This window comes from Tenrec ecaudatus, chromosome 2 (assembly GCF_050624435.1).
Source record: "Tenrec ecaudatus isolate mTenEca1 chromosome 2, mTenEca1.hap1, whole genome shotgun sequence".
Taxonomy (NCBI): Eukaryota; Metazoa; Chordata; class Mammalia; order Afrosoricida; family Tenrecidae; genus Tenrec; species Tenrec ecaudatus.
Genome location: NC_134531.1, coordinates 57246750 through 57264160, shown reverse-complemented (window position 1 = coordinate 57264160; position 17411 = coordinate 57246750). Strand labels below are relative to the sequence as shown.

At 40.6% G+C, this 17411-nt stretch overlaps 1 protein-coding gene across 4 annotated transcripts in view; it reads left to right on the top strand.

Annotated features, from left to right (window-relative positions):
- ERCC8 (ERCC excision repair 8, CSA ubiquitin ligase complex subunit) overlaps positions 1-17411 on the top strand; it is a 58468-nt gene that overhangs the window by 19091 nt on the left and 21966 nt on the right. For all 4 annotated transcript variants that reach the window (XM_075541062.1, XM_075541064.1, XM_075541063.1 and 1 more), the window contains 6 exons: positions 2223-2346; positions 5742-5823; positions 6804-6872; positions 8133-8199; positions 9759-9859; positions 10715-10839. In XM_075541062.1, the coding sequence (XP_075397177.1) occupies positions 2223-2346; positions 5742-5823; positions 6804-6872; positions 8133-8199; positions 9759-9859; positions 10715-10839 (568 nt within the window). The remainder of the gene's footprint in view (positions 1-2222; positions 2347-5741; positions 5824-6803; positions 6873-8132; positions 8200-9758; positions 9860-10714; positions 10840-17411) is intronic.

Here is a 17411-nt window from a genome sequence, read left to right as displayed (position 1 = left end):
TGGCACTTCACTTGGGCAATATAAATTTTATATTATATCTCAATAGTTCTAAGCCTCAGTATTTTTGTCTCGAGTTAGAGCTAATTGCACTTGCCCTGCTATTACAAGGTTTCTGTGAGAATTAAATAAGTTATTCATTGTCATCTTAACCGCACTTTCAAAGTTGTAAAACCACCATCTAAGTGGAGAGCATTATAGTTAGACCCTGAATACAAAACGAGGTAACACCTGCGGTGCTCTGGAGTCTTAGGCCACCTGTGTTGTTGTTGTTTTGGGTGCATTCAGGTTGGTACCAACTCATAGTGACCCTCTGTACAACAGAGTGACGCACTGCCAGAGCCCTGTGCCATCTTCCCAGTTGTTCCCATGTGGGAACCCATGGTTGCAGCCACTGTGCTAACCAATCTCCTGGAGGGTCTTTTTCCTTTCTGCTAACCGTCCACTTGATCAAGCTTGATGCCTTTTCCAGGAACTGGTCTCTCCTGATAATTTGTCCAAGTTACATGAATGAGACAGTTTCAGCATATGATGCTTAGGCCATTTACAACCCAGAAAATCATTCCAAGCTCTAAAGTATAAAGCAGTTCTCTTAATTAGTTTATTTTTATTTTATTTTATACTAACTAACATTTTGACGTTGAGTTATAAGTGTAATGTAGCAAAATAGTATTTTCATATGTTCCATGCGCTGTGTGATAGTACTCTGTAGGAACTGCTTTTTCTGTTGTGTAAAGTCAAGGGAGTCCTTAGCGTGCCGGCCTTGTGTTTTATCTTAACTTAGTTTCGGGCTCCCTTCTTTTAAAATATAAGTTCAGATTTTTAGTGGGCATATTTATTATTTTTTTTATTTTTATTTTTTTTTTACATTTTATTAGGGACTCAAACAACTCTTACCACAATCCATACATATACATACATCAATTGTATAAAGCACATCCATACATTCCCTGCCCCAATCATTCTCAAAGCATTTGCTCTCCACTTAAGCCCCTTGCATCGGGTCCTCTTTTTCCCCCCCCTCCCTCCCCATTCCCCCCTCCCTCATGTGCCCTTGGTAATTTACACATCGTTATTTTGTCATATCTTGCCCTATCCGGAGTCTCCCTTACCCCCTTCTCTGCTGTCCCTCTCCCAGGGAAGAGGTCACATGTGGATCCTTGTAATCAGTTCCCCCTTTCCAACCCACTCACTCCCAGCATCGTCCCTCACACCCTTGGTCCTGAAGGTATCATCCACCCTGGATTCCCTGTACCTCCAACCCTCATATGTACCAGTGTACAGCCTCTGTCCTATCCAGCCCTGCAAGGTAGAATTCGGATCATGGTAGTTGGGGGGAGGAAGCATCCAGGATCTGGGGGAAAGCTGTGTTCTTCATCGATACTACCTCACACCCTAATTAACCCATCTCCTCTCCTAAACCCCTCTATGAGGGGATCTCCACTGGCCGACACTTGGGCCTTGGGTCTCCACTCTGCACTTCCCCCTTCATTTAATATGATATATATATACATATATACACATACATATATACATATACACATATATACACATACATACACACACTTATATCTATTTTTTTTTGCATGATGCCTTATACCTGGTCCCTTGGGCACCTCGTGATCGCACTGGCCGGTGTGCTTCTTCCATGTGGGCTTATTTGCTTCTGAGCTAGATGGCCGCTTGTTCACCTTCAAGACTTTAAGTGGGCATATTTATAAAATGGGTTAAAATAGAATTTTTATATGCAAAAGTTTACAATCAAATTTTCAAAAAATATTTCAGTAAAGATTTGTTAAATTCATGGGTTTCAGTTCAAACCATCTCCTGCTAGTTCTTCTAGGCAAACTTGCTGTATGTGTTCTAAAGATTCCTCTACAAAATTCTCGTTCACTCTGAATGAGATAAAGGAGCTCTGTTCTTGGGCTGCTAACTGCAAGATCTGTGGTTCAAATCCACCAGTCACAAGAGAAAGATGAGGGTGTCTGCTCCCATAAAGATTTCCAGCCTCAGAAGCCCTGTAGGGTCCCCATGGGTTGGAATTCTCTTGTTGGCTGGGGGTGGCTGAGACACACTTTCCACTACTCCTGGACACTCGTGATACAGGTTTGTGATCTAGATTTGGCCTTTCAGATTGTCCTCCCAGAGACTGCTTCTCCTTAGTAATGTTGATCCGTCTTGAAACTCGCATACGTCACGTGTGAAGTCTGCTTGGTGTTTCCTAGGAGCCATCCTGATGTCCACAAATACAGCGTTGAGACTGTGCAGTGGTACCCTCATGATACCGGCATGTTCACGTCAAGCTCATTTGACAAAACTTTGAAAATATGGGATACAAATACATTACAAGTAAGTATGCTAACACCTTCCCCCACTGTTCTGTAGGCTGCAGGAGCGCTTGATCCTAAGCCAGTGCAGTGTGCTCAGGTGTCATGGATGCTAGAGGGGCGTGCCGGTCAGTGTAAGGAGGGCTGGGATGCTGGAGTCCACAGCACTTCGGTCTGTTTCCTCATCAGGAAATAGGGGTTACCGATTGTACCTTCTTGGGTGTTTGTGAGCATTGAATACATTAAGATACGTAAAGTATCAGAGTAGTGTCAAGCATAGAACAAATGCTCAAAATCTGCTAGCCATTATCTTAATTGGTTTAAAGAAGCTAGTATGGCCTGGTAGTCTGAGCAAGAAAATTGGCTTTATCTCTTAGCAGTGGAAGATCTTTTTTAATGTGACTGAATACAGTTAGCTAGTGGCTATTATGGTGCAGTGTTGAGCACTTAGCTGTGAACCCGAAGGTTGGCCATTTGAATGCTCAGTGGTTCCTCAGGAGAAACCAGCTGCCCCCCCCCCCACGCCCTGTAAAGATTACAATCTAAGAAGCCCTGTGGGGCAGTTTCTAGCAGAGTCAGAAACAATTCAATGGAACCTAATAACAGCAAGCTCAAATTTATATATCTAGTGCCAATCTTTGAGCCCTGTTGGCGGAGTGATTATGAGTTTGGCTGCGATCCCAAAGGTCAGCAGTTGAAACCACCAGCTCGTTCCACAGGAGAAAGATGGGCTCTCTACTTCCTAAAGATTTGCAGTCTCAGAAACTCACAGGCAGTTCTACTCTGTCAAGCAAGTCTGCTGGTGCTGTTGTCCCACCAGCATGTGCTCATGTCATGCCTCTGGGTCTCATTTCAGTAATTCTCACAGTATTTCAAATTTTTCCCTAATGCTGCTGCCCTTACTGTATATACTCGAGTATAAGCCTGATTTTTCAGCACATTTTTATGCTGTTTTGTGGTAAAATGTGCCTCGGCTGATAATTAGGGTGGCTTATACTCGAGTATATACGATAATTAACTACCAACCCCACTGGCAATGAATCCATTCCAACTCCTGGCACCTCTATCAGAGTCGAGTTGCACCACAGGGCCTCCACAAATGCAAATCTTTATGGAAGCAGACTGCCTCATGTCTCTCCCGCCTTTTCAGTTGACTGTCCAGTGCTCAACCTACTGTGCGACCAAGGGTCCTTGGATAGACTGCAGTACAGTATCAACATAATGTCTATATGCAGTAGGAAACTAAAAAATTAATGTGACTGTGTTGGGAAGCCGCAATAGCCTTGAGGTCTGCCTGTATTTCCCACATTCATTTCTCCCACTATCACTGTATGTCCAGATGGCAATTAAAAACTCCTATGGTTTTCTTGCCTCACGCTGCTTCTACCGTTTTTCCAGTAAGCTCTACCTCAGAGTTCTTCTCATTGTGATGCAGTTTCCATTGTGTCTGTACTTTACTGAACCCCTGGTGATTCCCATTAGGTACCTGTAACCTGGCATGCTGAGTTCTTCCTAACCGCATGCTGTACTTCCTCCACGTTAGCTCCAGTCTCTTGTCAACATTAAATGTTTTACTAGAGCTAAACCCTTTTACCTTCTGATCGCATCTTCACTCTTGTACGTCCTGCTTCCACTACCTTTCCCTAGACAGCTTTTCTCTTTTGAAATTATTTTTAATCAGGAGTCCTGATAGTGTATGTAGTGAGCTGTGCACAGAACTGCTAAGCACAAGGTCATTGGTATGAATCCACCAGTTGCTCCATGGGAGAAAGATGACGTTGTCTACTCCAATAAAGATTTCAAGTCTTAGAAACCTAAAGGAGCAGTTCTATTCTGCTTGTTTAATTCTGGTTGTTATGAGTCAGAGTGAACTCAATGGCAGTGAAGAATCAGGACAGTGAATCCTAGTCCCATTCTGCTACCTTCAAGGTGTGTTCTTTAGGTAAGTCACTTAATTCAGATACCAGCCTAGGTGATATCTACGGGCTCTTCTAGAGCTATTGTATAGCAGGTGGTTTTAGCTTCTGGAGTGTATAGGAATCAATTCTATTTGAATTTTTATAGCACTGTTTTTAAATACTTTTATTAGCATATAATTCACATAAACCATTTAATCACTCATGCATATTAAGAAGGGTTCCCCTGTCATCACCACATGGATTAAGTGAAGCACTGATTTTTATATTCTCATTTCCATGAAAGTACTGTCATATTAGTATTTTCATTTCTATATACCCATCTTATCTTTTTTCTCACTTATAACTACTCCCCAAAGCAACAGCTATTTTTAATACCTAACTAAGTCCAGTACTGATGCTGAGGGTTAAGCACTAGGCTGTTCATCAGAAGGTCAGTGGTTCAAACTCACCAGTCCACTCCAAGGGAGAACGACAAGTCTGGCCGCTTCTATAAAGACTTACAGTTTTGGAAACCCTACAGAGGGTCACTGTGAGTTGGAATTAACCTGATGGTAAGAGGGGCTGGACTTTGTGGTAAGTCTAATGCTGTGTAGAGTAACTCTGAGAATGGCTGAGGAGCTACATTAAAAAAAAGTATGTATTGATACTATAACTATCAAATGTAAATGTGAAAATATATAGTACTGTGTAAGGAAATATAAACTCAATGCACTTCAACTAGTTTAAACTAGAGTTTTGTTTTTTTTAACCATTCCATATTAAGGGGGAAATAAGTTTATCATTTTGGATTTACTTTTATAATAATATGTACCATATATACTCGAGTATAAGCTGACCCAAATATCAGCCAAGGCACCTAATTTTACCACAAAAACTGCATTCAAAAGGTGCTGAAAAACTCAGTTTATGCACAAGTATGTAGGTATTTGCTTATACGGGATGGTTTTAAATGTATATTTTAGGAATTAGAGTGAACTTCTAATTGCAATGGAGAAGCTTATAGTCAAACCAACACTTTCACTGAGAAAAACTAGTGAAGAAACAGTATGGCAGCGACATCTGATTTACTCTGGGGTTTCCCCTGCATTCTAGTCCATCCAGTTGCCACAATGCAGAGGTCAGACACCCCTCCTCCCTCCATCCTTCCTTCCCCTGTTCTGACACCACCATTCCACTCATGGCACTCGACTTCTCTGCTGAGTTCAAGGATTTGTTGCAGTGGCCACACAGAACTCACAGACAATACTTAGAGTTTTAGGGGGTTACAAGTCAAGATCAGAAAATATTAAGGATACAGTCTCTGGTCCACAGCAGCACTTCTGAGCCAGAAATGGAAAGCATAACCCACTGTGCCACTGGGGCTCCATGTAAATAGGATTGTAAGTGCTAACCGTCACTTTTTTGAAATGTGTAGCAATGTGTTAAATAACGTAGAAGAACAATGTTGCTCTTGTCATTATAATTAGCACTGACTCATAAAACGTATTTTGATTGTCAGACTGCGGATGTGTTTACTTTCGAGGAAACCGTGTACAGTCATCACATGTCTCCAGTTGCCACCAAGCACTGTTTGGTAGCAGGTGTGTACTGCCTTCTCTTGTCTTCTGACAACTGAAGCTTTTTCCCTCTTACTGCCCCATCTCCTTAGATAGAGGCATTTTAGCCCACAGGAAGATCACAGTTCTTTTAAAAAATAACTTAAACATAGTTCTGGTGTACATAACTATTTGTTTTCAGTCCAACAAAGATTCCAGTTGGGCCCTGTGCTCATGGCCAGCAGTCAGATTCAGAAAGCAGATTTCTGCCCCCTGAAGAGTTCACTTTTCATTCATCAGCTTCTTAATTAAAGACAATAGATCAAGGAAATCATTGCCACTATTTGAGATTGTATAATTCAAATTAAATATCCATTTATACAAAAGTATCTACAACAATGTTTTTTACATATAGGAAAGAAAAAGCATACATTCCTGGGGTCAGATCTGTGGTACCAGCTCAGCCTTTTCACCCCAGGACCTCACTTAACCACGTGTCTGTAAAGACAAGTTTTCAGGCCTTTGGAATCCCTGCCCAGCGTTCATGAGTCTTTACTCGTGATTTGAACATGGAAAAGTTAGCTGTTAAGATAAAATGATTGGAAGTAATAAAACATGATAGAACTACCCATGTGCTTTGTACCAGTTTAAATGTCCTGATTTTGAACATTTTAATTACCTAAGATTAAAACCATGAGAGTTGGGGGATGCATACCTGGGTGAAGAGTAAAGGGTCCTTTCTATACTACCTTTGCAAAATCTGTGAATCTATAATTATACAAACTGAATGGTTAACTACCAACGCATTAGTAGTAGAGGTATTTTACTACTAAGGTCTATTAGGATTAAAATAGTATTCTCATTCTAAAATATAGAAATTATTAGAAACATAGTTTGAACATACATTTTTAGAGTTCCGTAAAGATGCAATAAAAAATGTGCTGAATTACAATGTTAGTTTCTTGATTCTTTTTAATGGCGATTTGTAATACTTCATGATGCTTTAATACATTCTGTTTCCGCAGTTGGTACAAGGGGGCCCAAAGTACAACTTTGTGACTTGAAGTCTGGATCCTGTGCCCACATTCTGCAGGGTATTTTCTCATTTGAAACAATAAACATTCAATAAGAGAACCGTTACTAACAATGTGTTCTTTGTAAGTGACATGACTGGTGTATTTTGTGCTAGCTGTTAAAAGTCAACAGGGAAATAAAGATCCTTCTGTGCATTATTCTTAGAAAATTGAACTATTGAGGAGCTGGCTACATGAACGTTGGCTATAGGGGAAGCTCGAGGATATGGAGAATAGATGGGCTAACCCACATCCTTACGACTTCCACAGTTAAAAAATTATCAACCAGTAATGAATGTACACAAGACACGTTCTCCTCAGTATTGTTGAATTCTGTTGTAACTGATGGTTAAACGTTATTCTTTATATTGGGGTGCTTTCTTACCTTCAATAAAGTACTTTAGGAAAAAAAGCGTTGAAATACTTTAGTTGGATGAGGTAAATTAAATTTGTTTTGCTATCATATTATCAGTATTAGATCATCTAATTGTAAACAAATAAAGGTAGAATATAAATTCATAAATGTTTATTTATAAGAAGTATATAATATATTAAGACAACTTCTTATGACAGCATGTTTTATATATAATTATTATCTATTAATATCAGCTGAGCAGATGAAAATGTGTGACTAGTTAGGGAAATGTGACTCACTTCTGCCTTGTGTTTTAGGGGGAAATTGGCAAATGCTTCTTTACAGTTATGAATTAAAACTATTTTACCTTAAAACTCTGAGAAATGAAGAAAACATTTTAGTCTAGAATTTTAATTTCATATTTTTTTTGTATTTACATTTTGTTATTGGGATAAGTAATTGATCTTAGTTATGTCAGTGATTGATTGGTTGACTTACATTTTATTTTTAAAAACTTAACTTGCTTTGATTATCCTTTCTAAGCGAAAACTAGTTATGTTATTTATAAAATATGAGCGAACCATGTACCAATGGCTTCGTGCCTGAAAATTTTCACATTACTATGCAGGTCGCTTTTGTTAAGGACACCTGGTGGCTCAGTGGTTAGAACACTAGCTCCTCCGTGCTCCCTGAAGACTCACAGCCTTGCACACCCCGTGGAGTGCTTCGACTGTGTCCTGGGGGGGTTGCGGAAAGCTTGAATGAACAGCAATGGGTTTAGTTTGGTTTATTATGAACATAAAAACAATGATGGTCATATGAATTATTTCACTTTTAATATTCAATATTCTTCCCCCCGAGAATCAGGCACAGTACTAGTACTTTTCATATATTTAGCAAGACTTTTCAAATGGTTGTATTTGTAGGTCACAGGCAAGAAATACTGGCTGTTTCCTGGTCACCACGTCATGAAAATATCTTGGCAACTGCCAGGTAGGAGTCACTTTTTAACAATGCAACTGAATTTTAAAATGTCTTCATTTTTAAGTGAGAAGAAGTAATTTTGAGACACCTTTTGAAGGAAGAAAAAAAGCTATGTGAGGTATATATTTTGCATGTTTAGCTATTAATTGGGCCCTTAAAAATGTAACTACAGATACTCATTGCAATTCACATCACCAGAAGAAGTAGTCTTTGTGTCACCCCCTCACCCAGACTGTCTTTGGTGGAGATACTCATTTTCAAGCAGAGAGAACGGAACTAGAGAATCGACAGTCATGCAAATTGCCTAACTGGCAATAAAACAACTCTGCTGAGTTATTTTTGCACACACAAGTTTAACACGTTTCTTCATTTAAAAATAAGGTGTGCTTGGTCCTGCTTCTTGGATGGGTGCAGTCCTATCACTTCTCTATAGCTGTGTTAAAAAATGGTCTCCTCAAAGAAGCCCACAGGGAAGAAGCCCCCCATCCTGTGTGATCATGAGGTGCTGATGAGTTCACGTATCAGGTATCAAAAGATTCAAAGCAAACAGTTATATCTATGTGAGAGAGGAGGTTTGTAGTGGAGACCCAAAGCCCATCTGTGGACACTTGGGCATCTCCCCACAGAAGGTTACAAGGAAGGGACACGTCAACTAGGGTGCAGTATAGCGCTGACGAAGCACACAGCATTCCTCTAGTTCCTGAATGCTTCTCCCCCCAACTACCATGACCCAGTTATACCTTACAAATCTGGCTAGACTGATTTTTGTACACACCTTGGTACAAATAAGAGCTCTGGACACATGGAATTCAGGACAGATAAAACCCTCAGGAACCGTAGTGGGAGGAGCAATATGAGAGTGGGGAGGTGGGGGGTAGAAAAGGGGAACCCATCACAAGGTTAGATATAGAGCCCACCCCCCCCCAGGTGGATAAATAACAGAAATGTAGGTGAAGGGAGACAACAGACGAGGCAAGACACTAAATAATATTAATAATATATAATCGATCAAGGATTCATGAGGGTAGGGAGGGAGGAGAAAGAGGAACTAGTACCAAGGGCTCAAGTAGAAAGAAAATGTTTTGGAAATGTTGATGGCAGCATATGTACAAGTATGCTTAATACAATTGAACAATGGTTTGTTATAAGACTTGCAAAAGCCCTCCAATAAAATGATTAAGAAAAGAAAATTAGTCACCTGTTCCTTTTATCTTTCCACCTTTTGAAGATTTTGTTGTGGCAACAAAGTTGCTCAAAGGAATAAACTCTATGCCTGGATGGAAAGGTGCTCTTGCAACTAAAAATGGCAACAAAAATGGCAACAGATTTTGAAATTGCGCCTTATAATCTAATGGAAAAAAGTTACTTTGGGGGATATAGTTCGCCTCTTTATATTACTGTTAAACATTGAGTATTTGCTGAGTAGGCAAAAGTACACCCCCCCACCCCCCATGTAAAATGTGTACTATGTAATGAAACTTCTGTGTGCTGTGCTCCTAGAAAATTGGGTTAGCCGTTTAGTCACTGTTCTTGAGCCATATGGCAGTGGCGCATTTATTTCTTCTCAGTGCTGACAGCAGAGTAAAATTATGGGATGTGAGGAGAGCCTCAGCATGTTTGCTTACGCTCGATCAACACAATGGGAAAAAGTCACAAGCTGTTGAATCAGGTAAGGTAGTCTATACTCATTCAGAAATGGGACAATGGTAGTTCTATACTGGAAATTTTAATTGAAGCCAAATACCAGTATGTTGACAAATTGTACATTTTTTATTAAAAAGGTATTTCACTAGGAATCCATGTTTGAATTTATGTATTTCTTCAAGTTGCTAAAGGAATAGTAATGTTGGTGAACATATGTCAGCACAAAAACAACATTATTTGAAGGGGGCATCAAAATTTCACAGAAAAGTACCACTAAGAGAACATAGACTGTGTCTGCAAGCTTATTTGACATCCCTCTATTAATAAGTGTGTGCTGCTGGGATCCAGATGGCAAATACTTATGTTGCATTTTATATGCTTCATTTATATGTTTCATTTCCTTGTGTGTAAAACTGTATTTAGAATTAAGTTTGGACTGGAACTGTATTAGAATTGAAAACCTATCATTGCTGTAAGCTTTTCAGCAAATGAATTGGACTATTGAGAATTATGCTTTTTCAAACTTGTTTAGTTTGTAAAAGAAATTTTGAGACTAATACAGTTATCCTTGTTAAAGTTTTTTTTACATGTTTTATTGATTTCTTGGTAGTTTATAAATTGGTTTTCAGATTAAAAATTTAAACATAGCTGAGGAAAAATTATGCTTGGGATTTTTTTCTTTTAGTTTTCTATCTTTTGTTGTTGTTCTAATGTCTATTGCTTGTCCTTATTTAAATCTAAAGGATTGCTTTTATGTATAATCAACATGTATTTCAAGAAATTCAGGTAGTTCTTTCATAGACTTAAATAGACGTATTACCTAGCATTACGTATGTGTTCACGAAGGAAACGGTAAATTGGACCATATTTCCCCTTGCAGCCAACACTGCTCATAATGGGAAAGTGAATGGCTTATGTTTTACCAGTGACGGCTTGCACCTCCTCACTGTTGGCACAGACGATCGAATGAGACTCTGGAACAGCTCTAGTGGAGAAAACACACTAGTAAGACATTTTCAGTACCTGTGGCTTTTTTGATATACATTCAAGAAGTGGTATCTTTCTGTGGATTTTTTTTTTTACAATTTCAAAATGTGTTTATTTTTTTTAAATCATTTTATTAGGAACTCATACAACTTCTATTACAATACATACATAAATCAATTGTGTAAAGCACATTTGTACATTCATTGCCCTCATCATTCTCAAAACATTTGCTCTCCGCCCAAGCCCCTGGCATCAGCTCCTCATTTTTCCCCTCCCTCCTCCCTCCCCCCTCCCTCATGAGCCCTTAATAATTTATAAATTATTATTTTGTCATATCTTGCTCTGTCCCACGTCTCCCTTACCCCACTTTTCTGTTGTATGTCCCCCAGGGAGGAGGTCACATATAGATCCTTGAAATAGGTTCCCCCTTTCCAACCTACCCTCCCTATCCCCTCCCAGTATCGCCATTCACACCACTGGTCCTGAGGGGATCATCTGCCCTGGCTTCCCTGTGGTTCCAGTTCCCCTCTGTACCAGTGTGCGTCCTCTGGTCTAGTCAGACTTGCAAGGTAGGATTCGGATCATGACAGTGGGAGTGGGGGGAGGAATCATTTAGGAACTAGAGGAAAGTTATATTTTCCCTCTTTGCTACATCGCACCCTGACTGTCTCGTCTCCTCCCCAAGACCCTTCTGTAAGGGGATGTCCAGTGGCCTACAAATGGGCTTTGGATCTCCATTCTGCACTCCCTTGCTCATTCACTATGGTAAGATTTTTGTTCTGATGATGCCTGATACCTGATCCCTTGACACCTTGTGATCGCACAGGCTGGTGTGCTTCCATGTGGGCTTTGTTCCTTCGGAGCTAGATGGCTGCTTGTTTCCCTTCAAGCCTCTAAGACCCCAGATGCTATCTCTTTGATAGCTGGGCACCATCCGCTTTCTTCACCGCATTTGCTTATGTACCTATTTGTCTTCAGCGATCATATCATGGAGATGAGCATGCAATGCAATGATTTTTGTTCTTTGGTGCCTAATAATTGATCCCTTCAGCACCTTGTGGTCACACAGGCTGGTGTGTTCTTCCATGTGGGCTTTATTGCTTCTGAGCCAGATGGCTGCTTGTTTACCTTCAAGCCTTTAAGACCCCAGACGCTATCTCTTTTGATAGCCGGGCACCATCAGCTTTCTTCACCACATTTACTTGTTCACCTACTTTGTCCTCAGCAGTTGCGTCGGGAAGGTGAGCATCATAGAATGCCAATGTAATAGAAAAAAGTGTTCTTGCATTGAGGGAGTACTTGAGTGGAGGTCCAGTGTCCCTCTGCTACCTTAATACTAACTTTATAAATATGTGCACATAGGTCTATTTTCCCATCCTCATGTATAAATGTATTTTCATATGTACTTATCTTTATCCAGACCTCTATAAATGCCCTCTGCCTCCCAGCTCTTTCCTCTATTTCCTTTGACTTCCCTCCTGTCCCACTATCATGCTCAGTCCCCACCAGGGTTTCAGCAATTCCTCTTAGTTACATTACCTTTGATCATGCCCTACCAGGCCTCCCACACCCTCCTCCCCACTGATTTGGATCGCTTGTTGTTCCCTTGTCCCTGGGTTTATTAATACCACTACCTTTCCCCACCTCCCCATCTCCCATGTCCCCATAGAACTATCGGTCCCGTTGTTTTCTCCTCCAATTATTCATCCAGGCTCTCTTATTTAGACAGACCTGCGGAGAATCACTAATGGAACTCTGCCATGTTCTCAGGTGCATTGGGAAAATATAAAAGATTGACAACTAGTATGCATTAATGTTAAATAATCAAATATTAATATGTGACTTACTTAAAAATTCCAAAATAAATATCATAATGCAGCCATTCACTTCAACTGAATTAATGGTGTTTTGAAGGTATTTTTCTTTATATGGTAATTAATTCCTAATTTTTGTTCCATTTCGTTTGTTGAATTGTTCCTTCGGAGCTAGATGGCTGCATTATGAACTTCAGAAAGTTCATGGAAAAATGAAACAGAAAGATAATGAATTTTTCCATGAACTTTATGAAGTGACATTGTTTGTCATGGCTCTTGTGTAGTAACTACGAAAATTGACTACTAAAAATTTAGAAAATGTTTATAAGAGTAATAATAGCTAATAATTATTGAGAGCTGATATGCCAGATATTTGCCAATGGTAGTTAACATTTACTGTATGTGTTTGGGGAGCTCTGGTGACACAGTGTTTATGCATTGGGCTGCTTCCGCATGTTTGGCAGTTCGAAACCACCAGAAGCTCCATGAAAGAAAGACTGGGCTTTCCGATCTTATACCCATTTACTGGCTGAGAACCCACAGGAGGTACCTAAGAGTCAGCATTGGCTCAGTAGTAGTGGAGTCACTATATCAGATGGAGTTTAAGCATTCCATGGACACTGTGAAGGTAGTTAGCTGTGTGACTCATGAGGTGAACAAGATAAAATGTCTTGGTAACTGCCAGTGAGCATGGAACTACTACCCCAAGTCTGTGGTCCAAATCTACCAGAGGCACCCGGAGGAGAAAATGAGGCTGACTAGACTTTGGGAGTTACCAATGGGGGAGGGCAAGGAAGGAAAGATGAATCAATAGACTAGAGGATTGGCAAGTATTAAGTTAGGCGAAGCGGTGTCAGGGTAGCCCTAACAAATAATCACGGTCCGGTAGGTGTCATGGTACAACTATAATATATAAAGATTATAGTGAAGTTATAGAGAACGCGAGAGGGGGGAGAGAGAGTAAAATGAAGCAGTCAGACACATTAGATGGGAGCATGCTCACTTTAGCCCTTATTGGTGGTCCACGTGGGGATGCGGGGGGAGAGGAGAAGGAAGGAGTGGGAAGGTAGGAGAGGGGACAGGGCCGGAAAGCATCTTTATTGTTTAGGGGCTTTGATAGTTAGCAATTAGTTATGCATATTCAGGAGTTACATAAGTCACAAGATGGGAGGGAATCAGTAAAGTTCCTGAGCTCACAGGTGAGGAAACCTAATACCTTCCTTGGGGGAAGACAAGGGGGAATGGGCACCGCAGTGGGAGTGAGAATCAGGGAATGTCTGCAGTGGAATCAGGGAATGTCTGCCTCTACAGGAGACAGATAAATCACATACTCACTTTAAGGCAGCATAGCTGTGAGGGGAGAATCTGTGGGAATGACATTTTTTAGTTTCCTACAAAGGAGTCTGCAGAGAGACAAGAGAAATCAGAGAAGGTGGGATAAGATTGACAAAGCCCTATATAGATAGGGTCACTATGAGACGGAGTGGTCTTGGCAGTTGGATGAGTTTACACAGCATATAGCCCCAAAGTTTGGCTCTAGACGCTATCCTTAGTACATTTATATAGTGCTAATACTGATCATACTCCTTTCTAACCATTTTTCTTAGCTAATAATTCTCTTTCACATGTCCTATGTTTCACTTTAATTAGTTAATACTAATTATTTGTTTGTCCTTATATTCTATTAGCTATTCCGTATATTCCTCTCTCATGTCTCAGGCTGGTAACTCAAGATACTGTGAGCTATCATTTAATGCATGGATTTCTGGAGCAACTACGTTGGGTTGGTGGTGGTACAGTGGTTTAAGCACCCGAAGGGGCTAACCAAAATGATGGTAGTTTGGACCCACCAAAAATTCTGTGGAAGAAAGATGAGGCTTTTTACTTCTGTAATGATTTACAGAAACTCCATGAAACCCTAAGAGCAATTCTGCTCTCTTACAGGATGGCTGGGAGTGGGAGCGAACTCAGTGCCAGTGGATTTAATTTGGTTTATTTGTTGTTTTGAGCCTATCACACTTTTCTCACTTTATTTATTAATTTAATATTCACTGCATGCTATGATTTGCTTCATCTGCAATGATTAAATGCTCAGCTGCTTTCTGAAAGGTCAGTGGTTGGAACCCACCGTAGAAAAATAGACCTAGCCATCTGCTCCCGTCAAGATTAGGAGAAATCGTAAGAGACCATTCTACTCTGTCGCATGGCGTCACTAGGAGTTAGCATCAACTCGGCAGCAGTGCAGAGCTGTTGACAAAACACTGTAAAACCTGGCTTTCATGGAGCTCGCAGTTTAGAGAGGGGCAGAAAGACATCATTCAGTCCATCTCTTAATGGGTGGAAAATAATATGTGACATGGGGGAAGTGCAGTTAGGAAAAGCAGAGTTAGGAAGGAGCTTAGGCTGTGAAGGGAAGTTGATAGTCAAGAGTAGTCTTCCCTGAGGAGATGACATTTCCTTAAGGAAACCCAGACCTCTAAAGAGATCGCATTTCGCTAGAAACAGAAGCATGCTTGGGCCGCTAGAGGAGCAAGAAGGAAGCGCTGGTGTTGGATAGCATGAGCAAGTGGGAGACTAAAAATAAGTGAGAACTGAAGGAGTGGGACACGGCTCGACCCCATAGGCTTTCGTAAGGGTTCATACCTTTCCTCGGTACCACATAGAAAGCCACTGGCAACTTCTGAATGGACACGGGATCAGATCACTTTGGACTAATATAACTTGGCATGTGCATGAGAGATTAATGGAATAAATATAATGATATGAATGTATAAATTGTTACTATGATTTTATCCCATTTTTATTGCCTGTTTGATGGTGATGTTCTTGCCCTGTGCGTTTTTACTAGTAAGTCCATCCATATCTGTGATATGTGGTGTACTCTCACTCACTGCCACTGAATCAGTTCTGACTCAAAGTGACCCTGTAGGACAGGGTAGAACTGTCCCTGTGGGATTCTTTACAGGAGTAGAAATTTTCATATTTCTCTCGAATATTGTGGGTAGTAGTGATCTTAAAATGGAATTGATGAACGATGAGTCAGGTTGTGAAGAACGCTGAAACTCACCTACAAGAGACACTTTAAGGTATGTAGGACAGTTATCCCAGAAAAGGTACCTCAGAGGGACACACACAGGCTAACTTCTGATATTTAAAGGATAGTCAGATGGAACAGGAATCAAATTGCAGTCCTGCCATTTAGTAATTTGTGGACTTTAGATTTAAGGTGACATGAAGGCCAAAGGGTAGCACCACAGTTTCTTCAAACCAAGAAATATTCTCTGGCTACAAACTAATTGTGAGGGTAAAAATGGATGTCAAAGATGCTATTGTTCTTCCTGAAAGAATAGCCATTTGGTAGCTATCTTATGGTTTGGTCTTGCCTGACTAATTCAAAACAAAAGCAAAAAAGGCAGTTTCTGTGGACTGTCTTGACTCATGGCAGTCCTGCGTGTGTCAGAGGAGGACTATGCTCCATAAAGTCTTCAATGACTGACTTTTTGGAAAGGTGATCATGAGGCCTCAGGATGGACTCAAACGTCAGTTTTCCTGTTAGCAGGCAAGTGCAGTAACTATTGGCAGCATCTGGGGACTCCACTGAACTACTTAAAATGAGACCCGAACCCACTACCATTGAGCCTAATCTGACTCATAGCCACCCCCAGGTTGCATTTCTGAGACTAAAATTTATTGGAAGCTGACAGCCTCATCATTATCTTAAGACCAGGTAGTGGGCTTGAACAACCAACCTTGTAATTAGCGGTGCAACTCTTACTCTACAGTGCAACCAGGACTCCTTACCGAACTACTTAGAGGTACTATCAGTATCATGTTTTCACCCCTCTTTTGTACTGCATAGGCTGCTTTTGCTATAGAGTGCCCTTCTCATCCTTGTCCTAGTTGCTTCTCAATTTTCAAAACCCAACTAAGGCACAGCCTCACTTTAGCTTGCATGAAAGAAAATCATTGTTGGCAATATAGCACAATGGTGTTTTGATTTCGATTAGTGTCATCCAGGTTCAATATTAGATTGTGTCATTTACTTGCCAGAAGACCTTAATCAGGTTGACCCTTCTCTGTTTTTGTAATCTAATTGTTTCTGTTTCACAGGGTTGTTTTTAGGATCACATGAAAGCATACATGTAAAACAATTAGCACCTTGTCAAAGTGTTGACAGTCAGTAACTGTTAGGTTATCAATTTACCAGTGAAAGCAGTGGTGGTTCCGTGGTGGAATTCTTGCTTTCCACGAGGCAGACCTGGCTTGAATTCCTGGCCAGTGCACCACAGTGTAGCCTCTCGCATCTATCAGTAGAGGCTTGCATGTTGCTCTGATGATGAGCAGGTTTCAGCAGTGCTTCCAATGGAAACAGTCCACAGCGGTGTGGGGGATGGCACAGGACCAGTCAGCATTCTGTCTTAGAATGCACTGGGTCCTCATGAGTCTCAGGGAAGCTTGCCAGCGGCTAACAGTGACATTCTTCTGCTGTTGGTGCTTTGGCAATTGAGCTGCCTTCTAGTGGAACTGCTGCACCACAGGCATTCCCTTAGTGACTAGAAGTACGTCCATATGTATACCCTCTTGTAATAAAAGGACTCACATAACCTATCCTGTGTATCAACTCCTGTCAAGACCATTTCAAAGCCTTCCTGAAAAATCATGTATTGGATGTGAACATAAAGTTAGCCTATACCTCTACAATATTTCATACCAGTTTATTATGGATCACTTTTTTTTTTTTAACAATTTATTGGGGCTCATACAATTCTTTTCACA